This window comes from Anopheles bellator, chromosome 2 (assembly GCF_943735745.2).
Source record: "Anopheles bellator chromosome 2, idAnoBellAS_SP24_06.2, whole genome shotgun sequence".
In the NCBI taxonomy this organism is placed as follows: Eukaryota; Metazoa; Arthropoda; class Insecta; order Diptera; family Culicidae; genus Anopheles; species Anopheles bellator.
This window is the reverse complement of record NC_071286.1, coordinates 46,735,602-46,762,011: the sequence shown is the minus strand read 5'-3', so window position 1 is coordinate 46,762,011 and position 26,410 is coordinate 46,735,602. Positions and strand designations below refer to the sequence as shown.

The following is a 26,410-nucleotide window of genomic DNA, read 5'->3' as shown; positions in this document are numbered from 1 at the left end:
CAACTTTAAAACGCTACAAATAATCACCGTACCATTTCATGGTTCACCTTTCATTAACCGTTCGATGACTACTATTAACAGTTAGTCTCAATCCAATGACTCCATTCTGTTCGGCAACAAAATTAATAAACGACATGATGGGCCTACTGTTAATTGAACCAGGCTAACCCTTGGTTAACAGCATTGGCATGGTCTCGGTCTTACCTTCTGCGCAATTTTTGCGTGTGTTTTTACTGCCTTCTCCCTAGTGCCTGCCACTCGCTGGTTGGAAGTTGGATTCTACTGTTGCTCCGTTGCTTTCGGATTTTAGTCAATGTGAGAATATGCTACTCTTTCGTTAATACTATATCCACTTTTTAATTTAAAAGCACGGTTTCCGTTGTAATTTTATGGATTCCCTTTTCATAGTGTGGGAAAAAACTCTATGGTTACTTTATGATGATGGCTGGAAGTAAATAGGATACGTAACCCTATTTTCTTTTGGTCGATCTGTTGCTTATCGGGACATTTTTCATCGTACCCTTCGGGCCGGACGGTTCAGCACACGCCACTTGCGGGTTGCCTTTGATCCTGTGACACAAAAGGATTACTTTTCCCGCAAACACAAGAATGCATCCGATAAAGCCAAAGAAATGCCGTTAAATTTATCAAGAACAGAAACCAACTTCACTTTCACTGCTATGTCAGACTTATCAAGTTTCGGAGACCCTTGCTATTCCCGATTGGCGTGACACGCTTCGTACTACCTTATGAGTCTTCTAAAGTGATCACTCCACAAACTTTGCCGATTTCGTTATTCTGTTTTCTTGGCGCTGCAAAAAACTACACGAAACCACGAATCAGGACTTCAGAAGCACTCATCCAAAAGCCATACAAACACACACCGACTCACAACTTTGCAGCCATCGACACTACCTGACTTCCAAACCACTCAACGTAGCACGATTGTGAGGCTGGACGTGAATTCTTTCACAGGACCCATGGCGTCGATCAACGGCAGGCTGAAGGACGGCCACATAAAAACCTTCGTCCAACAGGCGGGAATCGACCTCCTCTGACGTCACGCGCACTGGCGCCACACCGACACACACACAAACCCACCGTTACACCATAAACCGACACCTCGGAGTCGGACTGCAGGATATTCCGTAGGCCAATTCTTGTTCGAGAAATGTCGATAAATCGGTGCCCGAGGTAAAATGCGGTCACACGAACCAAAAAACCGTGCGTGCGTGCTTGTCACAACACACTTGCCTGTCCAGCAGCGCGATGCGCGCAGCAAACGAAAAGGTTTGATCCGAATGGCCGTCCGCTCACGAAGACTGCCGAAGGTGGTGTCGTGAATGCTTTTATACAACCTGTGGAAAACCGCTGTGTTCTCCATTCGCTCCCTATTCTTCTCTCGTGCTCTTGTGAAAGCATCGTGCGTCTCTCCGAGAGAATAGCCCACTATGGGGAAAAGGTGGTCACAAACCAACTGAAAAAAGTGACGATTTTAGGGAATATTATCAAAAAATAGATAAGTTAACTATGTGCGATCCGAATTTTATCAGTCATTGCTTATACATATTTTATCGGCAATTAGTAGAGAACATTACGAAAAATACAGTTTGTTGGTAACGCAGTAAAAAAACATTTCGCTTTGTTTCACCTAAACTTGGCATTACAATTAACATTTAGGTAGCTTTAAATTATTTCCAGTAAGTTTTGCAACCGTCTCAATCCTGGTGCTCAAGGAGGCGCCTGGTCTCTATGAAACACGCCTGGCCATACAAAACATAATGGCTTTATGAACTTTATGCCTTTTCTATTATTTAGGTAAAGTAGGTTAAATGTATATTTATATGTCTATTGTTTTAGCATGGAGGAAAATATTAATGACGATATCGCGATTGATCATGTATTTAACCAAGTTGATAATATCGATTTAAGTTTGGATGCAGAAATAGACTAATAAGTATTCTATCAAACGTTTAAATAATAGTTCATGGGTTGGATACTTCGTTTGGTAATAATTACTTGTTTCTAAATTCCCAAAAACGCAATTACTAAAGCTCCTCGGACATTTCATATCCTTTTTTACACTCAAAAGTCATTTGATTTTTATCAGAAATTCGATGTTATGCATTTAAACATTTTAGTGTAATGCAGATTGCATAGCTCAGGCGTTTAAAATCCTTAAAATAACGAAAAAAAATGTATCAAACTTGAACGCGTGTATTACACATAAAATGTTGAATTTAACTAAACACATGCAAAGAAAATAAAAACGTGGAAAAGTCCTTAGATTCTTTCAAAAACAAATATTTCCTCAGTTCACATTGCAATCTTACTGACAGGAAAAGTATTCTTCTACTATCAACTTATACTATCTATTTCTACTTCTACTATTGAGAGAGATATAAAAAAGTGTAAGGAAAAGTTAACATGCTCAAGAATTCCGGGAATTTTGCATCGTGCCAAAGATAGCGTTCTTTTCAAGCCCAAACAACTTTCTAAGATTGCTAAAAAATGTATGATTTGGACGACACAGTCAAGTGTGGACGTCAAAAATTCATAACATCAAGCTTGAAGAATCAACAAGTTACTTACAATACTCTGCTACTTTATTTCATCCAATTGCATACACGTTATGTGTTGTTTTGGCCCTGATTTAGGCAGCTGCGATTGTAGAAAAGTAGCTCTGAATGACTGCAATCCTTCGAAGAACCCCAATTTTGATTGAGAAACGGTAAGCCACCGTGGAGCTCGCGCTCCGGAATGAGATTGCTCGGAGCGGGAAGAAAAGTTTAACTACCGAACTTGTCAGCCGGCCCCATCAACCAATCGCTTAGTTCCATTCGCTACAGTTTTCAACTCCAGATAAATCTAAATTGAGTCTTTTTTCGATCTCTTCATGTTGCTTCATAAACGAAATTTGTGAAGCGTGTTGAGAGGATTTACGAAAATGGCATCTCAGTTATTGGCACAGATAAAAATACTCTAACCAAACTTAATAGATTTGCTTAATAGATTCATTTTTTTCATTTTTCATGATTTCAATATAATCGAGATAAAAAAATTGAAATTGTTAGCCCCGATGCTTGAGTAAATAATGTTTCTTTTTGGAAACATTCTCGTTAGTCCATACAGCACATTTTACTTTTGCTCACCAGTCTGCTTATTATCAACCTGCAAACCGTTTCGGGGAAAAGGGTCCAACTATTGCCAAACAACAAACGAAAGAAACCCTTTAGGGAAGCAAACTCGCCTCCGGCAGGAAGTGGTAATCAATGGAGAATTCGTATCCATCGCAGGCACGTTTCGCTGAGTATGATAATGGCGAAAATGTGTGAAAGTGACTGCCGTAGGCCATAAGCTAGGAAAGCAATTAGTTTCAGTCGGTAACAAATATGTAACTAGACAGCCGAAATAAAGTAAATAGTGGCCCCGAGGGTGTTTCGTCAAAACGGTGCCAACGTTCCGTTCGATTGGAGCCCGACCAGAGTGACGATAGAGCGGGCGAACATGTGCAAATGTGATGAAAGCACTTAATTGATTAGGTTTCTTTTCATCGTCATTGGCGGCCAGATCAACCGTGAAACACCAAAACCAAGCTCGGTAATGTACCTAAATGATCGACATCACGATAGTGCCATTCGAGTCAACCGTCGGTTTCTGCCCGGAATGTAGTTTTGGGGCATGGAAATGAAGCATTTTCCATCTAAAAGTCTCACTTTACCTTTTTTCCGTCGCATTAGGCTAAGCGATACGACTGACTATAACTAAACGATGTGTTCATAGCAATGGTTCTGACATGAAATCGTATATTCCGGTTTGTTGCACCACACCGATCTGATACGTGAGACCAAGAACAAATTCTGTGAAATAGTAAATATTTGCCAATTGTTAATGAGTTATATTTGGACGATCGAGTTTAAAGTTTGTTGACACGCCCAACCTTGCAACATTGTTGTTGACAATTTTCAAGTAAATACACACTGTAATAGACAAACTGTTGCCGACTGATAGAGGCATCAAGCAAGGATCCGTTTTGTCGTCAGACCTATTATATCCTCGTTTCTCAACAACACACAAAAGTGTGGGTTCCGAAAAACGTCCATTAGTGTAAAATATGAGCAGTATTAAGCATTTCGTGCATCCATTTTGTCTGATACGCAATCCGAAAAAAACACTACACACTATTTTCCCTTATCGCCAATGTAGAGCTCTCATAAACATAAATCTTTTTTCATCTTCAGACGAAAACAACATTCCACTTTATATGCGATCCCAACGTACCGATATTATGTTGTTCCTCGAAAGCATCTATTCTGAAAGGGCTTAATGATGGGAAGAACGAAGTGATGAAATAAATAAAACTCGTTCTATTTTTCTTGCGAGACCCTTAGCCTTTTGTACAAGCAACTCAATCTACATTCAGCTCATCAGCGTAAAGCAGTACCCTAAATAAGTAAAGGCAGAACGTGTTAAGATGCAGCTTCACTCGATCAGGAACTTTACATAACCAAGGCGCTTCAGGCATGTTGTGCACGTAGCGAATGCAAACAAACATCTCGCTTCAAATCCCAGTATTTACTGCGTCACGTAAGACATGGACCATAAAATTTACATTGAGCTGGTTGATTAATTAGATGCTTCGTTAGAAGATTGTCGATTTCGGAAGGAGGCTTCCGAAGATTTTTCCAACCCCAGTACACAAACAGTCAGTAAACCTGAGAGCCATAATATCGCTGTGCTGATCAAAAGCTGCTGGTTGGCCGGGCGATTCGTGAAAATTTTCTATTTGTAAACATCATAAAAGTAATATAGCCAGAAAAAAACAGAGAAACGTCTCAAACTGCTCCAAACTCATTGCTCGCTTTGTACGAAAAGTTCGTTCGCTCGATGCCCCGAAACGGAAACCCCACAATTTTCGGGTAAACATCCCGAGACGGTGGTACGCGCGTTCAGAAGCTCAGCTTAAACGGTTACTTTACTCTCCGGTCGTCCGGTTGACGTTTCTATTGGGCTGAGAAGTGGATGCGGTGAGTACGAAGCACACGCGACAAGGGCAAGGAGTTGCATGTGGAGCGAGCGGGAAAGTAGGGAGAAATTGGCTAAGGTCTAAAGGTACATGTCGCACGCACAGTCGGACTCTCGCAAACAACACTAAATTCCACTCAAAGAAAACCCGTGAACTGTGCCGCGGCATCCCTGTGGGGCTTTCCGGGGACTTCAGTTGCCCGGCCCATTTCTGGCCGGCCGGGGGAGAGCTTTTTCGCCTCATCGATCCATTTGGCAGTACCGTTACGAGTTTCTTTCCATCCCGTCGAGCCGGGTTTCGACCCGCACTAGGTGCTAACGACAAGGCTGAACAGGTGACGGAACGGAACGTCTTCTTTTGACTACTTTAATTTATGCACGGTCGATCTGTCCATTTGATGGTAGAAGGTTAGGTGGGCCTGTGGCCGATGGCCGGACTAATGTGTACGACGGACTAATAATTCATTCTACACGAACCATCAAGCAGGAATTGTGGACAATTGAGGCGATGTTGGGCACGTTTTGTTTGTGAGTGTTCATTTACTTTTTGTTAATCTCAAAGGTTGCATTATTTTATAAAACTATTTCACCTTATTCTTTTCTTTTACATTCCTTGACGTCAGACTTTGATTCTTTTACTATGGTACTCAATGCCGCAATGACATCATCGACGGACAAAGAGACCGGCCCCAATTCGAGTGTGCAGTGCACATCTATTAATACAGTGTACGAATGCGCATTCCCTTCAAGCTTCAGGGTTCTCTTCAATGTAGAAAAACAGGTAATCCACCAAAAGGCTTAGCGTAGAGTGGTTGGTTGTTGCTGCAAAACTTGTTTGAAATTTATCCGTCGCGCGGCTTCTCTTAGATGTAATAAAACCTCTTCCAAGCAAAGCTTGTTGAATGGACTGCCACTAAGCGGCACCTGTGCCCGGAGCTACAAAGCCGGAAGTGTACTTTTGTCGTTAGTTTTCCTTATACGCTCGATGCACTCAACCTACTTCACACGAAAGTGGAACGAACAGCATGACTATTCACCGCTGAGCCCTATGCGGGCATGCGGGGATGGTGAGCCGCATTCTTCGAATTGTTTCATGACCACAGTCACAGGTCCCACGGGGACCGAGGCTCGGTTTTCATTGAAGGAAATGGCTTCAATTTTCCAACGAACACCACACGAAGTGTTGTTACTACATAGGAAAAACTTTAGTTGAATCAAATTGCTTTTTATTATTTCGCTTGGCCGTTACACGCATCGTAATGCTTTTCCGAGGCACCTGGATTCATGCTCCTCACGGTACGCTGTTTGATTCGACAGAAATGTTTCGCTCGGACCTCTGCTATGTGTTTTTCTCCTCATTCGCTTTGGCAAAGTGCACGGAGAACGATTATGCTTTGATGGTGGTAATGGGAAAATCATATTGCTACGTGCCAAAAAGTATCGCGACGGTCACATGACGCGGATAGATTCGGAGAACTTGGATCTAGCGTTCGCAATAAATGCCTCACCCGAATGTAGTACAACCACAAGCCTAACGGCCGCCGTGACTTCACTTACTCCCAAAACGATGCAAAGGCAGTTCCACATCGGCTGCCACTCTATCGATTATCGGCTTTCCGGCATTCGGGAAACAGATTGGCGGAGCGATGGTTGATCCACTCCCGTACTTTGCAAGGTCCTAGCGAAGAGCCTAAAAAATCGAAGATGGCTCAATGTAGGATCGATTTTCGTGTGACTTTCGGCAACAACAGGTCAACCACACCAAAATCTCCGGAACGACGTACGGTGTTCTTAAAATCGTGCGGGCTTTTCAGCATTGCGTTGTTGACTTTTTTAAACCTTGTTTTGCATCTCACATCGGCCACGTGTTTTCTACAATCCTCCAGCTTCCTCCTCTGCTTCTACGAAAGGCAGGATTAGTTCTTTAAACAATTATATTACTTCAAACAAAATTTGATCAATCAACAATATCAAGCTATAGCGTGAGGCCCCACGAATCGGTCACTTTCATTACAATAGAATACTAGAATTACAGTTTTGCTATGCTATTGCGATAGTCAATGCAGAGGGAATCGCCTTATATATGTAAGAAAGGGAAAACAGTATAGACTGGAATTTTCTTCCTTTTCGTAACTTTATTCCTCTTTCGTAGTTGAGATCACAAACGTTAGACCGCTCTGGTCTGCTGCTGTTTTGCGACTGACTAAATTCTGCGCTCCGACCTCCTTTTATACTCGAAGTTGTTCTCGGGGTTGTCCTCCGCTAACTCTCGCTCGAGACAACGCCGAGACCTGCCTTCCTACATATATTAAAAGAGTTCATAAAGTGTCAAAGACTTTACATTCATTTTCATACACCATCCATATACGTTTCGAGACCGATTTACCAATTTTGAAAATTGTTTTGCGTTTCGTTAAAAACAACACCAATAACTATGGACACTTTCCCTTTCCTTAATTACAATGAAAGTTTCCACGCACTGAAAGTAATTTTTCTAAGTTTTTTCTTTTAATCGGACAGCACAATTCAGCAAAATTTGATCACATCGTTGATTTTGAACGTGTAACGTAATAGTATGTATGTTCAATATTCTCCATTTACCACAATCGTCTCGAGTGACAAGGCACCCGATTAGAGCGCTACAACATTTGCTCGTTATCGCATTTCAGATGTATGCAATTATGATAATCGATGATGGGAAATGGTCCTTGTGACGTACGCAACTAGAGATGAAAATCTTCAATGGGCGACCGTTTCTTAGTTAAGTTAACAAGCAATGATCCTGGCGTTGATGAGTATCTCCACAATTTCTAACGCTATTTATATGCTAAAGGGGATACCTTCGATCGTCAACGAGGTGTCCAAAAACTTCAAATCAACGTCAGCGTCTAACAAAAACATGCCAGAAGCATGCATGCGAATTAATATAACCGTACAACAAATCACTACCTCCGATTGTTATCTGTTCTGTGCATGAAACTGAATGGCGGAAGCACCAGAAAGTGCTTGAGGTTCATTATTAACAATATTGAATGAGCAGACCACTTTATGATGGTGTTTAATACCAATCGATTTGATTGTTTCAAAAGCCGTTTACCTCTGGTAAGGTGTAAGACAATCGTCGTCCACCTGCACCGGAAGCCAACTAACACCGGATGCCAGGCGTCTCCATCGGCCGTCGGTTGTGCCTCGTCAATTACGGGCAGACCCCACGGCCTATCAGTGACAAGCATTATCTCCATCGCAAACCCAAATTGCGTCATTGACGAACCGTGTGAGACTGGGCCGTCGGTTGGATGGCCAGCCTCTTGACCGTCTCGACCGTCGGTTTGTGTAGCTGATGACCGGTATTCCACAGGAGTTTTCTGTTTGTGGCAGTCACACAGCACGACTCCGACCCCAGACAGATAGCTCGACTTGGAGCCCGCTGGAGCAACACAAGTAAAACAGTAGACCTTGCAATCGCTATTTGCGGTATCCTTTGCTCCTTATGTCGTTACCCGTGTCAACAGCGGCTCTCTCAACAACCGTTCCTCGTCAGCATAATGGAAGCAAATTTGAGCAGAACCCAAGCAATGTGCAAGGAGCGCTCAACTTGCCTCAACAATCTATCAACTTACTCCATACTCAAATCTTAGTTAACTGGCAGGATCTTTTGCCCTAAAGATTACGCCTGGAGGCCAACCAATTCTGTGCTAAACTTTTTTTCGCAACTGTTTCCAAGTCTTCCGTTCTCCAGTGATTGAACGTGGATGCTCCACCCTGTAGGCCGTACTCCTTTTGCTTAAAGGTGGTTCTCCTCATTCAACGCCTAGAAAATGAGACAGGAACAAAAATCTTCCAGGGCCGGACAGGAATCGGTTACAGCGCTCACTCTGTCCCGGATGACGATCCAGAGGCGGACGACGACGACGATGACGAAGAGGACGAGCTAGACGACGATGAGCTTTCCGCCGGTTTGGTTTTCTTTTTACGACCACTCGGAGGTTTTTCGTGGATAACCTCGAACCCGCTGGACTCGCTCGGACCCGTTCGCCGTTTTCGCGAATGCTTTCCGCTGGCCGACGTCACACCGTCCCGATGCTCGTCTTCATCACTGCAAGCGCTGGTTTTCTTCCGCTGGCCACCTTGTGCCTTGCCGTCGGGTTGGCGAGACGATTTTCTGCACAAAACACACAAAGCAAAACAAAAGTATCAGCAAAGACGTAAAAGATAATGATAAAAGATGGAAGCATATTAATGCGGAAGCGCGCGAGGCGCAAAGGCAGCAGAGATCGGAACCGGAACGGGCCGCGTATGCGACACGCGTTCGTGGCATAACATTCCGGGAAATTGTAATATAATCCAACTCACTCGAAGAGACCACATGTTTCTTCATCCAATTCACCCAACGAGCGCGCGAAAAACGGATGGTTTACGAAAACCGATTTTCCGTGCCCACGGCATTGGCCCTCGGAAGGATGGCATTACATTGCGAACGATTTTTTTTATTAGACCATGTTTAGATAGAACCCGCCCTCCGATTCACACGTTGTGGCTTGCGTAGCGGTCCCATCCCGGGCGGTAATCGTGTGTCATGCTGGTACGTTAATTTACTTCGCTCCACTGAAGAGCGAGACGATTAAGGATCGGTTAAGAGATATCGTTCGCGGTTAATATTAATCCCCAACCAACACTACGCATTTGGGGGCTTTCGGTCTGGGCCCCGGATGATTAGTGGCCGTTAGAGGAACGGCATAGATTGTCTGAAATGGGTTGGGACACGTGTGTTAGTGCCATTACGGGACCATCGGGCGTTATCATAATCCTAGCGATGGTGGCAGCCAAAATTATGTCCATGCTTCATGCGCTATGCTTGTGGGTTGCCTTTGGGCAGCAAAAGGGCTCGTCTCAAAATGGAAGTAACATGAGCCAAGCATCATGAGGTTTTATTGCATTCGGTTTCTTGTTGCGCTATAAGCAACTCGCGTGAACTCCTCTGACAGTTCTTGCAGCTCATACAACGTCAATGTATCTAATCGAACCATCGTTATACAAATGTTAATTACAAAGTGTGCAACAGTATCTATCAGATTTGCGCCACGGCGTGTGGTTCCCATGATTTTTGTTCTACGCATCGGATTCCATTCGCCAAAAAACGTCCGAAGCCATGCAACATCTTGCATGGTACTTTCCTTTGGACGGTGGTACATTCCAAAAATGGAATTTCATTTGTTTGTAAACCGAAAACGGCTAAATATTTGTCGATGCTTGAACATTTATTTCGAAGGTTGCTTCATAACATTTATTTAGGAAAAACAATTTGGTCAAATGTCCACCACGGTTGGCTTGGCAGTAGCCCATGGGGTCAACCGAATTTTTGAGTACATTTTCAATTGTCTCCGGTCCTATCATTCTCCAAAGATAATTGTCCAATGGTGCAGAATCGCAGCTTCATGGAGTTCAATTCACCACAGTATTTCTGCTGATTATTCGATTCTTGAAGATGGGGCGCAAAATATCGATTGTGGCTGTCGCTGTGTGGCACGTAGCACCGTCCTGTTGAAACCCAATGTCGTTCAAGCTTTCAGTTTCAATTTCACCGAAGAAGCAATCAGCCAACACTTCTCAATAGCGTACGCCATGGACGGCTACGGCGGCTTCTTCTTCATTTTTGAAGAAAAATATGCCGATGATGGCGCCAGACATAAATTTCGTGCCAAACACTCCAACTCGTTGTGGGTGCATTGGCTTCTCCTTATACGATCATTTGGCTTATTAACATAATCACCGAGGTGAAAATGAGCATAAGCGAATTGAACTTTTCAAATTTACTACAGCTTGAGCTGAAGCTGAAGACTCACCACTTTGAAAATAAGTTTTTATTATTTCATAATCGATAGTTTAAAATCCAATCACTAGATGGACCACTGACCATCCGATAGCTTCTGGACTGCACTCTTAAAGAACTTATGAGATATTCCTTTAAAAGATCTCACCATAATCCTAGAGCTCGGTTCGAAAAAAAATTCTGTGTCTATCCCAACTCACTTTGGCCCCTCATACGAAGAAGGACAAGACGTGCAGGCTTTTGAAATTAAATTGTCGGCTAGCACAGCGTTATATCTCGTACGAAGACTTTCAACCAACGCGAGAGTGCCGGTCAAAGGGGCGTCACGTTTCGCTTCAAATACAATTCACAAGCGAGGAAGCAATCGAAAGTTCCTAGACTGGGGGGTATTCGTTGAGACCAACATGCCAAACCCGCACCAAGCCCGTCTGGCGAGAGGAGAGGCTGATTTACCTTTCCTTCGAGTCCTTGGACCGTCGACTCGGAGCGGGCGATCCCTCCGAGCATTGCCCTTCGTCGTCGGGCGCAAGGGCCGGTGGCGGCGGAAACGACGCGTCATCCCCGCCATCTGGGGTGTCGGTCCGAGATTTGAGTGGTTTCCGGTGACGTGCACGGCGCTGCTCGGCCGTGGTTTGGCTGCTGGCCGTCGAATACCCCGTGTCCTTGCGGGACGTGGTGGACCTGAGAGAAACAGCGTACCGTACAATCGCGGGCGACCAGTGAGTGAAAGAGAAAAAAAACCTCTTAAAACACGGCCACGTGCCCGCGCTGCTTCCATGGTGATTAATTGCGCATAATTAATCTAGCTATCTGCAAATCAAGCTTTCGGGACACTAATTTGTAACCTCGGCGCCGCGCCGGTCTCAGTCCGGTTCCTCCCGATGCTTACCGATTTTTCCGGCTCGAGCGCTTCGACCGCTTTCCGCCTTCGTCCACCTCATCATCGGCGATGTCGGCAACTTTTCTGTGGGGCGTAAAATGGAAGGAAAAAGCACATAAATGGTCAACAGCGTGAAAAACTGTCCAATTTGTACTGCAAACAAGTCGTCGCTATGGGTCGCCAGGATGAGTTTTCAAGGATTTCAGCAGCAGTTCCTGCCTGGTACTACTGTTTCTTCAGGCTATGTCCGGAGGTGTATATCCAAATTTACAAAGCCAAAATGCTTCACGTTGTATACCTTTCGTCCGGCGGGAAATAGTTGGTCGGCGTTATTGCGAAACTTGAATAGTTTGGGTGCCGGTGGCCGGTTTGTCGAAAGAAGCTGAAATGTAGGTCGAAGTAGTTCGAGAAGCACAGCTTCCAGGCCGGTACTGACCCAGGAGCATTTTGTGGCGCGAAACTTGACCGCAAACTTTCGTTCGGGAAGAAAAAACTTGGTCGACCCGGTGAGTATGACTCATCCATTAAACAAAGTTTCGTCGGTAATTGTTTGCGGGATCGAAAAATCGATACTACAGTTGGTTCAGGCACCAGTGTTTAACTTACCCACCGAGTTAAAGACATTACTAATGCTAAACTATGGTGTGCGTAGGCCTTGGCCGTAAAATCTCATGGGACCACATTCCACGAACGCCGCAACTAACGAAACACGAACAGAAGCTAAATGTCAACGTACGGAAAAATTGACACGCGGAATTTACCATACATGTAGCTACTTATGCTGGTGCGTTGTGCACTCTACTAAATGAACCACTTTATCGTGTTCTAAAAGTCGTATACGATTCTTTTAACATTCTTTATCATTTTCGGAAAGCTTCATAAACGAACCCTAATTCAGGACAAGACGAATCTTACTCTGTCGGCTGCAAAGGTCATCCGTACGTAGGCCTCCAAGAATCCTGTCAATGGCCTAATCCTTGATCTTTGAAGTGTGAAGTTCATACTATAGTATCTTCGCGTGCGCATCCGTCGTTTCGCGTGTGAAATCGAATCATGCGCTTATTTCCGCAAACCAGGCCTCTTATGGTAGTTCAAGCGACTCAGCGACTAGAGCAGACGATGGCTCTTCCGGAGGCGGATATACCTCCACGACAGAAGCTAATCGAGTTTCAGGTTTGCGCAGTGCCCGTCATGTAACCCCTTCTGGCGCTGGGCTGGAGACGAATAATCGATCGAATCCTTCGTGACTTGAAGAGTGGCCTTCCACCGGCGGCAGTCGGAACCGCAAGCTAACGGTCCCGAGGGCACCGCAGGAAGCAAGATCCCACACCAAGGCAGGAAAAGTTGCTTGGCTTGCATCCGGAGCGATGGCCTACTTTCGCACTCCTTCTTTTCGCTCGCATCGGGCCAGCATGATTAATGTATTCCGCCGTCCGCCGAGTTTTTGCGTGTCGTTTTGGTTTGGATTTCGCGCCCGTTACTCCGCACAGGAAAGGCCGAAACACCGATCCACCCAGTGGCCGGAACGACCGCACATTTCGAAGGTTAACGGACCTGCTTGTGATTGCAGCTTCAACCGAATGTTTACGTGATTCCATTTGACTGGCTTGAAGGCGGAGGGCAGTAAATGAGATGTAATTTGTTTTGCTTCCTCGGTCAGTGATGGAAATAAAGCACTCCGTACTCTCCAAATAACCCCATGCGAGATGTTAACTTTCACGGGGTAATTAATTGGTTTACAGAAACATTGACGTTCTACAAATGTTATAACCATAGTCATTCACATTCATCATACGCGAAAAAAAAACGCGAAAACAGTACAAAGTTTGCCACTTTTCGTAAAAGAACCCTCTAACATCTCGCATTACTTACAATACCGTTATTCGTCCGCTATTCGCTATTCGTCCATTGTGTTATTTTTAAAACGATACTTCCCGTACACAAAAGAAACTCAAACACATTTTAATTAGAATCGCTACAAAAAGGAAGCATTTGTTGTTCACTTCACTGGCCCGTACAGCAAGTTGCACATTCCGCAAGTGGCACCAAAGAACCACAAAGAACGAGGAAAGTTTCTTAGCAAAAATGGACTCACCGCCGTCTGCTGACTTTTCGCTGCTTCTGTTGGCGCCCGGACCTTTCCTCGATCCTGCCCCGTACCTTGGAGCTGCGCTGCTTGGAGGCTGCTGCCTTTCGGTTTTCGGAATGCACCACATAAAGCCGGTACAGCTGCAGCAGGATCACCAGCGTATTTTTGCCTGCCGAAGAAACGAAGCCACCGCCCCAAGAAAAGCCCAACTCAGACAGGAGCAAACACGATGGATTACCTTTCTAGCATTATTGTCCAGTCGCTCGGTGACAGAGATGGAAAAGTGCAGAGAGGCATATCGTACTAGCAATGCTCACAGGTGAAGAAGATGTTCATGTAGGTGATGATTTTATAGTGAATGATGATCAGGAGCCGGAAGGTCAGGAACGGTGCGTCCTGCAGCAGAATGTTGAGCGCTATTCCCCACACGTCGATGTTGCAGCACGCCACGTTGCAACAATCGGTATCGTCCTGGTCCGCCTGAGTGGCACCGCCAGCACCGCGAGGTTTCCGGGCGCGCGTAGCCGACAGGACAATGGTGAACTGAAGCAAACTCCAGGACCAGATACTGAGCGTCAGCAGAACCAGCACCGGCTCGTTGGCTATCTTTGCATCCTTGAACGAATCGAAAAACTCGATAATATCGGCCGCCGTGCCGATGTAGACGAGCAGCAGCTGGCTTAGCTGGTCGCGGGTCAGGTCTCCTTTCGGTAACATCCAGCGACCGATTATCAGCACCAGCATTAGGAACTGCTCAATCAGTGTAACCCACATCTCGGCAGTAAGCTGGATATCCGGCAGCTGAATCTTCACGCCGAGCATCTTGTTCAGATCCTTGAGATCCTTGCCGACCGTGGCCACCAGATTGATTGTCTCGTTCAGCATCTGGTCCTGGTAGCGGGTCCGTTTGTCCAGCTTATCCAGCTCCAACAACCAAATCGCTGGTACGATGCTGGACAGATACAGAAATACCGACGGACAAAACCTGCGCAAAAAGTCAAATGACAACGAGATGTTAGGAATTCTTGCAGTATTTATAACAATCAACGGAAACTATTTAGCTTTTAAAAGCAGGCTGACCATTTGGTGTTTCGTTAACGGCCTTTACTTGGGTGGGTTGTTCAAAGCAGAAATTAAGTTAAAGCCATAGAAAAGGGAATGTAAGAGAAAATCCAGGAAATAATGAAGCCGCTCGCGAACATTCCGGTAGCCTGTAAGTTTACTGATACGGTTTATAGACTGTGATAAGGTTTGGACAGGGTGAAATTTTCCTAAAACGACGGCACTGCGCTCAGCGCCATGAACGGCGAAGGATTACATTTAATCTATATTTATGCCCCGTCCTGCCCATTAGGAAAAGTTTCGCAGCGTACAGCTGCACAATACATTTTCTCGGAAACTCCATCACCTGGTTGATGGAACGAAAGAAACACGGTGGCCGGGTAATGCATTGTTCCCTGCATGAATACAGTCTATAACTTTAGGCGCTTTTAACATTTCCATTTAACACAACGAAACAGTTAACTCTACTGAGCACGGTTTGGCTTAAAAAACAATAACTTTTGCATTATGTTTCATACAATCAACAACATCCAAAACGAGCCAGCACAAGTACAAGAACAACTGTCCTTCGTGGTGTAAAAATTACTACATTGTAGATGTTATTTAACTTTACTTTCCTGTTTAGAAAGCTAAACTAAGATTTTAAACAGTTTTGAGTTACCGTTAAACTGGATTAACAAGAAGAAAGGGGTCAACTGTTGGAACTATGAAATGAACTTTCATTCAATTACATGCGATATAAGTGATCATTATTGAATTTGTGCAAATTGTCTCGCATTATTTGGGAACTATTTAGGCAAGATATTGGACGGAGTTTTTTTTGGGATCCGAAATCGTTCAATAACCCGAACCCGTTATGGATGATTAAACAAGAACATATTAAAGAAAAAACTTACAAATCCTCGCACAGAACCCAAAAAACTTCCTGCGGATCTCATGGAAGTTCTCCTTCGGTATATTCATGTTATTATGAATTGTCAGGAAAATATATTCGCTCGACTATGAAAGGATCCCTATCATTTGATCAAGGAAAACTCATTTTGGAAATTGTATTTGAAACTATCAGGACCCTGCGTATGAGATCAGCTTGAACACAATCCAACCGAAAAAGAAACCCCTTTTTTTGAGGCACAAAATTCATTTTTCTACAATTCATTCGCCTTCGTCACTCTACTACTTCCGCTCCTTAAGTCCAGTGAGAAACGACTTTCACTCCACGTTCATTTCATTCTAGTATCATCTCAAGGTGTTATATGTTGAGAACAAAATCATGTCCTCAATGAACCAGAACCAGGAGCAAACGTACACAATACCTATCCGGTGCGACACGACCGTTCGACCACGTTCTCCTGTATCACCGGCACTTGAGTCTGGGCAGGAAATTAGATTTTACGGCTACTATCTTTCATTCCACTCGGCAAGCCTTACCAGCGCCATTCCTGATTCTTTTTGATCGCCAGCGTAAAGATGCCTTCGATGCAAAGCACGCCGATCGGAGCACACAGACTCCAGTAGATATTAATGGGAGATTTGGGGGAGATGGGATCAGTTTTGTTTTGGGTCACTTGCCAGATAGCAATAAACCCGTGGGCGGCAAACAGAATCCTCGTCAGAATGGCTTTAAACGTTGCCAGCAGCTTTGCCATCTCACTTCGTCACAGTGCTTTAATGGGACGAATATCCAATACTTTTTTATGCTATCAACCACATACTCTACGACAACGTAATCAAAATTCACTTCAAAATTTGACCATATTTGTCCACCGACCGCGTGAAACTGACTGCTGATTGGCGGCGGAAAATCGAACCTCAGAGACTTTGACTTTTCGCGATATTTCTTTCTTTTTGTAAGCTAAATAGCCAATCATACGAATGCTAGCATGATAGTCACCGAAAGGAAACATGACCAATCGAATCAATAGTGCAACGATTCAAACGAAACGCTATTCACAATGGCGGAGGAAATGGGCGCGGGGTGAATGGAAAGGAAATGAATTGCGATTTTGCGTCGCTTTCTGTGCTATGTGCGCTATTTTACTACTTTGACTTTAGGTTTACTGTCACCATATCATGAAGAAAGCACTCGATGCTAGTCAACTTACAATTGCGCTATAATTTTAAAGCAGATAAAATTAAGCGTACAGTTGATTACCGTGCACCAATAAATCGTTTGTTGAACAAATTTTGCTATATTTCTTATAATTCGATTTTACTTTATTTTTATGCACAAAATCATAAAAACATGTCGGCATTCGGCATTCGGCATTTGGAAAACCAACGCGGGGTTAACAACACAACGGTACGGTAACGGTATTTAATTTTCATTTTCAAAACTACTCTAGTACTCCACGGAAAGATGACAGCGACGATTTTCATACCAATTGTCAGATTCTTTTGCACGGGGCTGGAACTGTCATAGCTGTCATTCCACGAACCAAACAAACTCAAAACATAAAGTGAAAAGCAAAACACAGCAGTTCGTATCGACGAAATATGTAACTCCACCGAGGAGTTCAGAGCGACCGCTGTGGTTAATTATTTGATAATTTGATAATACTTGACAGTTCATAATGCTGGAGGTATAGTGCGACACCAACCTTTCGGCAACATGGAATTTAAGTATTTAAGCTGGGTCGCCTTGAGCGTTGCGGTCTCGATCAATCTGTTCGGAGTTTTCTGGGTCACAACAATTGCTATCGGTTTGATTGCCTTTCTGCTCGGGTATGTGTTCGTGTGTGCATAGTGCGACCGTTAACCATTTGTTGCTAATCACAGTTTACGTTGGTCTGTCTTTTGTGTAGCTTCCTGACCATATTGTATTTACAGCACAGTGATCTAGACAAATTCCTCGACAGCGGACTGCTGGAGAATCCACTGGATGAACCGAAAACGTTGGGACTCAGCATTGGTATGTAGAGCATCTCGTCAGCAACTCCTCAAAACGTTGCAAAGCTTGGTTTCGAAATGTGTTTCGGTTCAACTTCGTTATGATTGTGAATTGGCTTTCGTTGGTTAGTTTCGTTTTTATGTTGTTCGTGTCGCGCTTTGGTTTGCTTTATTTCATGCATTAGCGTGATTTTCCCTCGTGCTTGTGTCGCTCATTATGTTATTATGTTCGGTTTAGTGTAACGCTTTGGTTTGAATTATCGTGCAGAGTGTTGTGCTCTGATTTTCGGTTGTCGTCACCTGCGCCCTGGCATAAATTTCATTCGCGCCTCAATCGAAACCCCACCATTTCTCTTCTCTCTCTTCTCTTTTCCACGAACACCACCTTTGCTTCACCTGTAACATTATCCAAATTTCGTGTTAAATGCACCCACGCACCCCTTTCAACATCATCACCGTGAATACCGGTGTATGTTTCTGTGTAATGCTGCGTGCCCGATCTGTCGTGCCAATAGTTTGCGATCCTAAGCCCGGTAATATGCTGCTCATTTCACCCAACATCAAAGTTCAAACCGAGTCGACACGGGCTTCTCGTCACCCGTCTACTGCGGCCACCGATGGCAGTGGAGTTCACGGTGGTGGTCGGCGTCGCAATTTCCTCGATGCCGGAATCGAGTTACTGTTTAAAAAGCGTGAACCGCGACACTGCGAGCTACCGTCAGCGGCGAAGCCAAGCGCAATAACCGATCACCTTATGCACCGTGGCCATTTGCACTTCCACCAACGGGACCACCATACCATTTTAGATAGTAGTCCCGAGAGCCAGGCCCCAAGCATCCGACAACCAACGCCGTTCGGCGGTGCTGCAGCGCCCGAGGAGCGAAGTCGCTGGAGACCCTTCGATAGTATCAAGATTCACACAGACAAGCGCGCCGGAGGTGCGGGGGCATCATCGGTCGGGGCAACAGAGCAAACGGAACAAGGGGGACGCCAGCGGAGGAAAGATGGTAAAACAAATCTACGCATCACGCAATCGACTCTAACTTGTGACCTCATTTCACCACCATTGCGTATGCTACAAATTGCTTTAATATATGTTAGATTTGGCTAAAACAACAAGAAAGCCCAGGACAATGGCATAATGCTTGGTGGTGGGTAAGATCTTACCTATAACTTGAGGTTAAAGCATGTTTCACAGAAAAATAAGAGCCGGTCCTGGTCTGTGAAACATGTTTTAGTCTCACAGAGGAGACCTTACCGGAGAAGCTTTCATAATTTGTTTAAAAAAGCACTTACTGAAAAGTATTTTTGTTTCATCAAAGAGAGGAACTTAACTGTTTCATACTTTCGCTTCGCAGTTGGGCACGTATCTCTCGGTGAAGAAGTGTCGGTCTCGGCGACACACCTTTCGTCCTTCAAATCGTACATCAATCATCCACAGGAAGTACTGCTTGGCCACGAAACACCCCCCGGGTCGCCGAGGAAGAAGAAAATCCTGAGCGGCAACAAACCGGTCGACAAGCTGATCCATACCATTATCCATTATGTGGTGCGAGACTTTATCGACTCCTGGTACACGATGGTATCGGATAGTCGTGAGTTTTCCGAGTGCCACATTCGTAACAGCATCGAAACGCTCGTGCTCCGGATTTGTCAACGCATCCGATCTGCTGATCTGCTACCGCTCATGACTACACGCTTGATCGATGATCTCGCCAAGCATACGCGCTTCTACCGTCTCGCGACGCAAGAGGTAACCAACAGTGCGAGCAAACTATCGGTCACAGAGCAGAAGCGCATCAAAATCCACGAGAAACTGTCACCGCAGAAGCGTAACGTGAAGATGGAAGGTCATCGGCGTAACAAGAGCGAAACCGATCTCACCTGGCAGTTGGGTAATGCGGCATTGCAGAAGAACGTCGCCAACTCACGCTTCTATGGTGCCCAGGCGGACGAACAGTCGCTTATAGACCCGGAAACGATGCTCCTGAATTCATTCTTTGGCTTCAGCGAGGACTACCGGAGCGAATGTATGGATGAGGCCGCACTCAATGAATACCTAAAACGCGTTGCCGAGACGATACTGTACTTTTTGCTACCCGAAGAGGATTTCAACTGCCTCGCATTGCGTACGCTTCTTTGCGCGCTATTATCAAACAGTCTGTTGAAACCCCTGTTCGCTACATTGGCCGATCCGGATTTTATTAATCTGCAAATTGCGAAACAGTTCACGAAAGATCCCCCGGCCGGAGAGTTTCTGTTGAAGATGATCCGCCAATCGAGTGATCTGTCCGAGTTGCGTGCCTGCCGCCAGCTAATCACCAAAGAGATGGACGCAAAGTACAAGGACAGCAACTGCACGGCCGAGCTGGGCAGTCTTAAGTACACCCAAAAGTTGATCGACCTGCGCATTAGCCATTTGCAGAACAACAAAAATGGTAAACAATAATATTTCTTTGGCACAAATCTATTGTTAAAACTGTTTTGCATTAAAGATTTTGGCAAGAGCGAGCGTGAACGGGTGTCCTCCAATCTGCCACAACTCAGCCTCGACGATATCCTGCGTAAGGAGCTAGCCGTGTCCTACTATCTGGACTATCTTAGCGTTCTCAACTTGCAAAAATATGTGATATTCTACCTCACCGCTCAGGGTAAGTGCTACCAGACAAGCGGATTGGCTTGCGTACTGCAGTCGCGATCCGAATCCTAACACACTGTTCATGGTTCGCCTTTCAGAATGGAAACTCACGACTAGCCAAAGCTTTTCCGAGATACAGGTGAACAAAACGAAACTAAGTCGTGACGAGGTGCTGCGAAGCATTCGCGAAAAGGCCAACAATCTCTATCGAGAGGTAATCTGTTTCAGCACCTCTCGTCCCGCGTTTCGCTTAATGTGGCGTACCTTGTGTCCGATTTGGTTTTCTAGTACCTCCACCAGAAATCTTCCAACTACCTGAACATCGATCCGGGGTTAATCGAGGCACTAAACATTCGACTGAAGGATCACACGATACAACCAGAAAACACTTGGTTTGACTCCATCTGCAAGTACATCTACGAGAAGCAAAAGAACGAGGAGGTGTTTTTAAACAACTTCTACCAAAGCTCGGCCTACAAGCAGCTTTTGCGTGAGCTCGACTTTCATCATGCGCCCGATATGACCGATATGTCGTCTCTCGATCACCTCACCGTACAGGGACTGTTGGGTGATGGTTCGAGCGACACGAACAGCGGTGATATCCGCTTTGATGAGACGGATGACGACGACGATGAGCCTGTGCCCCAAATGGTTGAGGCGGAGAGAGCCAGGGAAGAACGTGATAGGCACGATGAGGGGCAGATGGACGCCAAGAAACAGAAAGCGACGGGTAACGCGAACCTTCTGCCGACCGTTGGTAACGTGGCGAAGCATGCGCGATCTCATAGTGACTGCACCGGAATGTTTGCCGCCATTAACGATCTCAACATCGAACAGCTACGCCAATCGTCCGACTGTTCGAGCAACGACTCCGGCTCCGAGGCCACGACGACGTATCATTCTTTGCGAAAACCGATCCCGAGCCCCGTTGCATTCCAAACATCCACCGTTGGAGAACGAAACTCTGTGGAAAACGCTGAGCCGTTGCATCAGCAACACCACCATCACCAACAGCAGCAGCAGCAGCACCATTATAGGCACAAGCTGTCCGCCCGAATCATCAACACGGCGATCCACTGCGAAGGCCACTACGCAGTGTATGCTATCCAGGTGCACGTAATTGAGGAAAATCACCACAAGGCGTGGCACATCTATCGGCGCTACTCGAAATTCTTGGAGCTCAAAAAACTACTCGTGAAGCGGTTTCCATCACTCGAACGAGTTCCCTTTCCCGGCAAGAAAGCATTTCAGAACACTCAAAGGGCCGTACTGGAGCATCGGATGGAGGTGCTAAATCGCTTCCTGGGTGAGATCTGTGCGCGGGCCGAGCTGGCCGAGGAAATGATGACTATCATAAGGAACTTTCTCGAACCGGACACTGACGATCGCAAGATGCACGGTGGAACGGTGGTGAAGACGGTAAGTGAACAAGCTGCAGAAATTGAGTTCAATTTTAATCGTTCTTCATTAACACAGATTGAAAGCCTCAAATCGGGCATGAGCAAGATTCGGAACATGCCCGACACACTCGTTGGCGGCATTTCGCGCATGTTTCTCGGCAAGGGACCACTGAAAGAACGCACATTTTACGACATTCAAGACATTCCGACACTGGAGCTTCAGCAAACAGAGTACCCGGCCCTGGCCTCCGCCTTGCACTTGCTGGATGAGGTGTTCGATTTGCAGAACAAATCGCAATGGCTGCGCCGTGGCCTTATCAACCGGTTGCTTGGTGCGCCGTGGGTAAGCCATGCGACGAACAAACGCATAGTCCAGACGGCTGGCAGCCTGCTGGCCATGGACAAGCTGGAAGCCATTCTTTCATCTATAATGTAAGTCTTCTATGAGATGAACCATCATCTATGTTGACTGTATTATTCCTATTGTTGCGATTGTTCCAGTAACAACATGTGGCCGGAAGGGGATCGCTTCAATCCAAGCGCGACGCTACGAGAGGACAGCACTCGGCTGCGGACGAAATTGGCAGCAAAAATTTCCCTATTTGCACTACTTTCGGACGATCTAAAGCATGTGGTCGGTTCGGTCACGTGCAACAGTGGATTGCTGCAGTTCTTTCAAATGCTACAAAACCGAAAGCTAAACACCCGGCTTCTGCTGATTCTCTTCAATCAGCTACTGCTGGTGATCTTTCAGACAGAAAATTTCACCAAACATGCCATCGCTTCTTCGTGTCCAACGAGTGTGGCAACTGCTAATACTGACAATGCACCACCGATGTCGATTCGGTTTGGTTCATCAGCGGGAAGTTCTACTACCGTGACTGGAACAGGCGCCCGCAAAACTGGCAAATACTAAGATGTATCTTGAACGCAGAGACGAAATCTAGTAAATCGTACATTCCACGTGAAAACGTTTGCAAACAACTCAAAAGCGACCAATGGCTAGTTTTGATCGCTAGGCTATTGTATTCGCAACGAACAGTATAATGCTTTAATCGTACCGAACCCTTTTCAGTTTAAAACAGTTTTAAGATGTTGGCATATTGGCTAGCAAGATTGGTTTTAATTGCAGAGAACTAGATTTTTTTAGGGATTGTTTAGGGAACTTGTTTATTTTTGTAGGTTTTTGCAATTATTTTACCTGTAGCATCTCTAGCAGCGGGTGGTGCTATTTAGTCGTGATTCTGATAAGTGAGCCACTAGCTACCACTTTGAAAGGCTATTTTAATTTTAGCTACCTTTATTTTAACAAATCGTAGTCAATAGAGGCAACATATTACATTAGGTGCGAGCACGTAGGAGTTTTGTTTTTATCACGAAATGTTTTATCAGTCCCGTTCCATCCATTGTAATTGAAGATCTTTTTGCCGTGAACCGTGATACCAACTATGTAAAATTGTACCATAATCACTCCGTCAGACTGTAAATTGCGTATAATGTAACGTTTGTGCAGAGCAAATACAAACCGGTAGGTTGCATCATGACATGCCTCCAAAATGACTCATTTGTTTGATTTTTCTCTAAATAAATCATTCATGCTTACTTTCTCATGAAAAATGAAGCTACACCAAGGCGTACGGTTTATTATTTTAAATTATTTTTTACTCTGTTTTATTCAATCGTAAAAGATTTGTGTGTTTTTGCATTACCTTCCACGTGTCACCCATGTTCCTGTTAATTACATCAGTTTGCTTTCCTTTCGGACGCTCTTGCTCTGTCCTCCGTTTTTCCACTACCATGTAGACCATCATGTTTGCTTGCATTCTCTGAAATAAAGTGCATTTTTCACCTTCATTTTTTTTTGCTCTAATTCATGAACTTTGTGTGCTGTTTTGTTGTGATTTTCAATTATCCTCTCTCTTATCACCGTGCCACTTTGACACAAGCACCAAGACACGTTTTTTCGTTTCATTTTGTGTCGGTGCATCTTGTTTTTACGTCACCAATGAATGATTAAGATGCTTCGGTCAGATTCAGCTTTCTTGGTTATCTCTTTCTGCTTCACCATACATTTTGTGTTGAATTTTTCTTTCTTTTTCTGCTTTTTTTGTTGTGTATGTTAAGTAAATCTCTACAAGCTTTGCCCTTAAAAACCTAGACAATCAGAGCAAATCCCTGTCGAAATTCTAGCTGCCAACCTTATCGGATGGTATCATGGTGTGTAGTGTAGGTATTGGTTTCGTTTTTTGTTTGTTTGTTTTTTTTTCAAAAATGACCTGGCCAATGCATTGCACCGTCCTTTACACTTCGAACATACGGCTGTGTGACGTAACGTGCGAGTGACTATTTGGGTGCAAGGAATGGGCCGGGAGAGAAAATGACCCTGACCGGATGTTACCGGAGTAGAAAGTAAAACGAAGCTACGCACACCACACACCACAGGAGACGTGACTACATACATATTTCATTTACAATTCGTTCGACTAAAAATCTACATTAACAAATCGATCGACGAAACTAAATCGACGCAAAGGAGGATCGTGGACGATCGCTGGTTGTTCTGCGCAACACATCCGGACAATTGGCGAGTTCCTCTGGAGCTCTGTTGTTTGTATCTTCTATTTCATGTAGGTCTATTGAGAGTCGATGTGTTTTGGGGGTTCCTGCTTGGACCAGCTTCACTCGTTTGTATAAAAATCCTCCTAATGAGTGTAGTTCAAAAAACTAATAATAAACACAAAAATCTACATAATAACTATAGTCCTACAACAGCAAGAGAGAAAGGGCGCACAGTGTTGGCTCCTTCCTTTCGTCCTTCCTGATTTAAATGCACAAAACTCTCCCAAAAACGGATCGATCAGAACGACGAACCACAAACACACAGAAGGCAAGAGAAGAGATACTAACCGTTCGCAGGCGGTAACCGTCCATTGATAGCGAACACGGAGCAACAGCAGTAACACATACATCCACCCGCACCTCCCACATATGCCCACACACATACATACCGATAAGCTTACCACCTTCTTCTTCTATTTACACAGCATATTTTGTTCCTTCGTCCATCTACTATGTTGTATCAGCTGTTATCGTGAAGGGCAGAGTGTGTATGTGTGCTTGCACGTGAGAGAGTGAGCGTGTGCCGGGTATAGAGAGTAAGTACTCCGTGATAAAATTTCAAACAAAACCATTGTTTGTTATTGATGAAAACACGGCACACTACATCTAACAAGCCTGCTTTTACTCGGCCAATGGTCCTTCTTCTTAACCGACTACAATCACCGAGATCCGATCCTTTGTCTAGGTACCTATTACCCACAATGACCATAGAGAAAGCAAACTAAAGATACACTAACACGAAAGGAACAGGCAGCCGAGCCGATCGGTGGCGAAATTGAGGATCGATTTCTAATCGCATCCTTTCTTCGGCTTCCAGCAACCCCCAGAACGGGCAGTGGAACCTCGGACGCAGTTTACTTAACCTTCTGGGTATAATTATCTATTACCTTGTTGCTTTTATATATATATATGCGTGTGTGCGTGTGTTTGTGTTTTATGAACGGGACCGAGAATCAAATTATAGAAACAAATCAGACTACGAAGCTACTACACAGGTCCTGGAGAAGGGGAAAAAGATAGTATCCCGATCGTAATACGACAAGGGAAGGAAACTCCATAACAAAACGTGTACCCTCTCTCAACACTTCTGTGGCTTTGTCTGCTGTATCGCGTGCCCTTGCCTTTGCTACATTTTTGCCCTAATGATGTTCGTCGCCATTCTTTCCTCGCCCCGCGAAAATACATTTTCCTTTTGCTGCCGTTTTCTACGCAGAATAAAGCGCGGCGGTGCGTCGACGACCGTTTAGGAACCCTAGCTCTGGCATGGGCGGTTCCTTTGCCGCGGCCCGATTTCGTTTTGTGCCATTGACCGCCGCTACCACCAACCCACCTGGCTTGGCAGCTCTACAACTGTCGGTGCCGCGTTCATCAGACTATTTCTCCACTTTGCCGACGCCACCCATCAGTAAGTGTTCGCCGGTGATTAGGCCTCCACCGACGCCTCCGCCACCGCCCGCACCGGGCTGATGCGCGTAGTTCCGGATCTGATGCAGCGAGATCAGCTGGTTCGGGAAGCCGTTAGCAGCGGCTGCCGCCGCGACCGCCGCGTTCTGATTGATGGCCGCCTTCTGGTTCTGGAAGTTGATGGCATCGTACAGGTAGGAGGGAGGCCGTTGGGCGGCCGCAAGCTGCTGCTGGTGGTGCTGGTGGGCCGCCGCCAAACTGTTGAGATGCGGTGGCATCACGTTGATCGGCGTGAAGGCCGAGTTCGAGGAGGAGGAATTCGATTGGTTGTTAACGTGCTGCTGCTGCTGCTGCTGCTGCTGGTGCTGCGAGTTGTGCCGTATGACGACCAGATCCTCGCCGACGTCGTCGGGTGAGTTGGCGGACGAGCCGCCGCTGCCGCTGCCGCCACCGTTCAAGTTACGATGATGTTCTGGAAAGATGGAACAGATAAGCTACCATCAGGCGCTATCGCACCGCACTGTTGTTCCGTTGGAATTGGAAAACCCGGGCGCATCTCCTACTATATACTACATAC

At 45.3% G+C, this 26,410-nt stretch overlaps 3 protein-coding genes across 3 annotated transcripts in view; 1 reads left to right on the top strand and 2 right to left on the bottom strand.

Moving 5' to 3' along the window:
• The window catches only part of LOC131209940 (zinc finger protein squeeze-like), an 86,330-nt gene that overhangs the window by 35,737 nt on the left and 24,183 nt on the right, over nucleotides 1-26,410 (bottom strand). The window contains exon 4 of the mRNA XM_058203111.1: nucleotides 23,876-26,305. Within this exon, the coding sequence (XP_058059094.1) occupies nucleotides 25,803-26,305 (503 nt within the window). The 3' untranslated portion in view covers nucleotides 23,876-25,802. The remainder of the gene's footprint in view (nucleotides 1-23,875; nucleotides 26,306-26,410) is intronic.
• Nucleotides 8,896-16,532, bottom strand: LOC131207621 (transmembrane protein 26). Its single transcript, XM_058200242.1, has 6 exons — nucleotides 16,315-16,532; nucleotides 14,142-14,809; nucleotides 13,831-13,993; nucleotides 11,745-11,819; nucleotides 11,309-11,536; nucleotides 8,896-9,187 (listed from the first exon to the last, which is right to left on the bottom strand). The coding sequence occupies exons 1-6, from the start codon at nucleotides 16,530-16,532 to the stop codon at nucleotides 8,896-8,898; spliced, it is 1,644 nt and encodes a 547-aa protein (XP_058056225.1).
• Nucleotides 17,495-23,223, top strand: LOC131209936 (sorting nexin-13-like). Its single transcript, XM_058203108.1, has 9 exons — nucleotides 17,495-17,607; nucleotides 17,688-17,794; nucleotides 18,288-18,779; nucleotides 19,131-20,210; nucleotides 20,268-20,423; nucleotides 20,509-20,624; nucleotides 20,699-21,829; nucleotides 21,887-22,242; nucleotides 22,312-23,223. The coding sequence occupies exons 1-9, from the start codon at nucleotides 17,495-17,497 to the stop codon at nucleotides 22,724-22,726; spliced, it is 3,966 nt and encodes a 1,321-aa protein (XP_058059091.1). The 3' UTR covers nucleotides 22,727-23,223.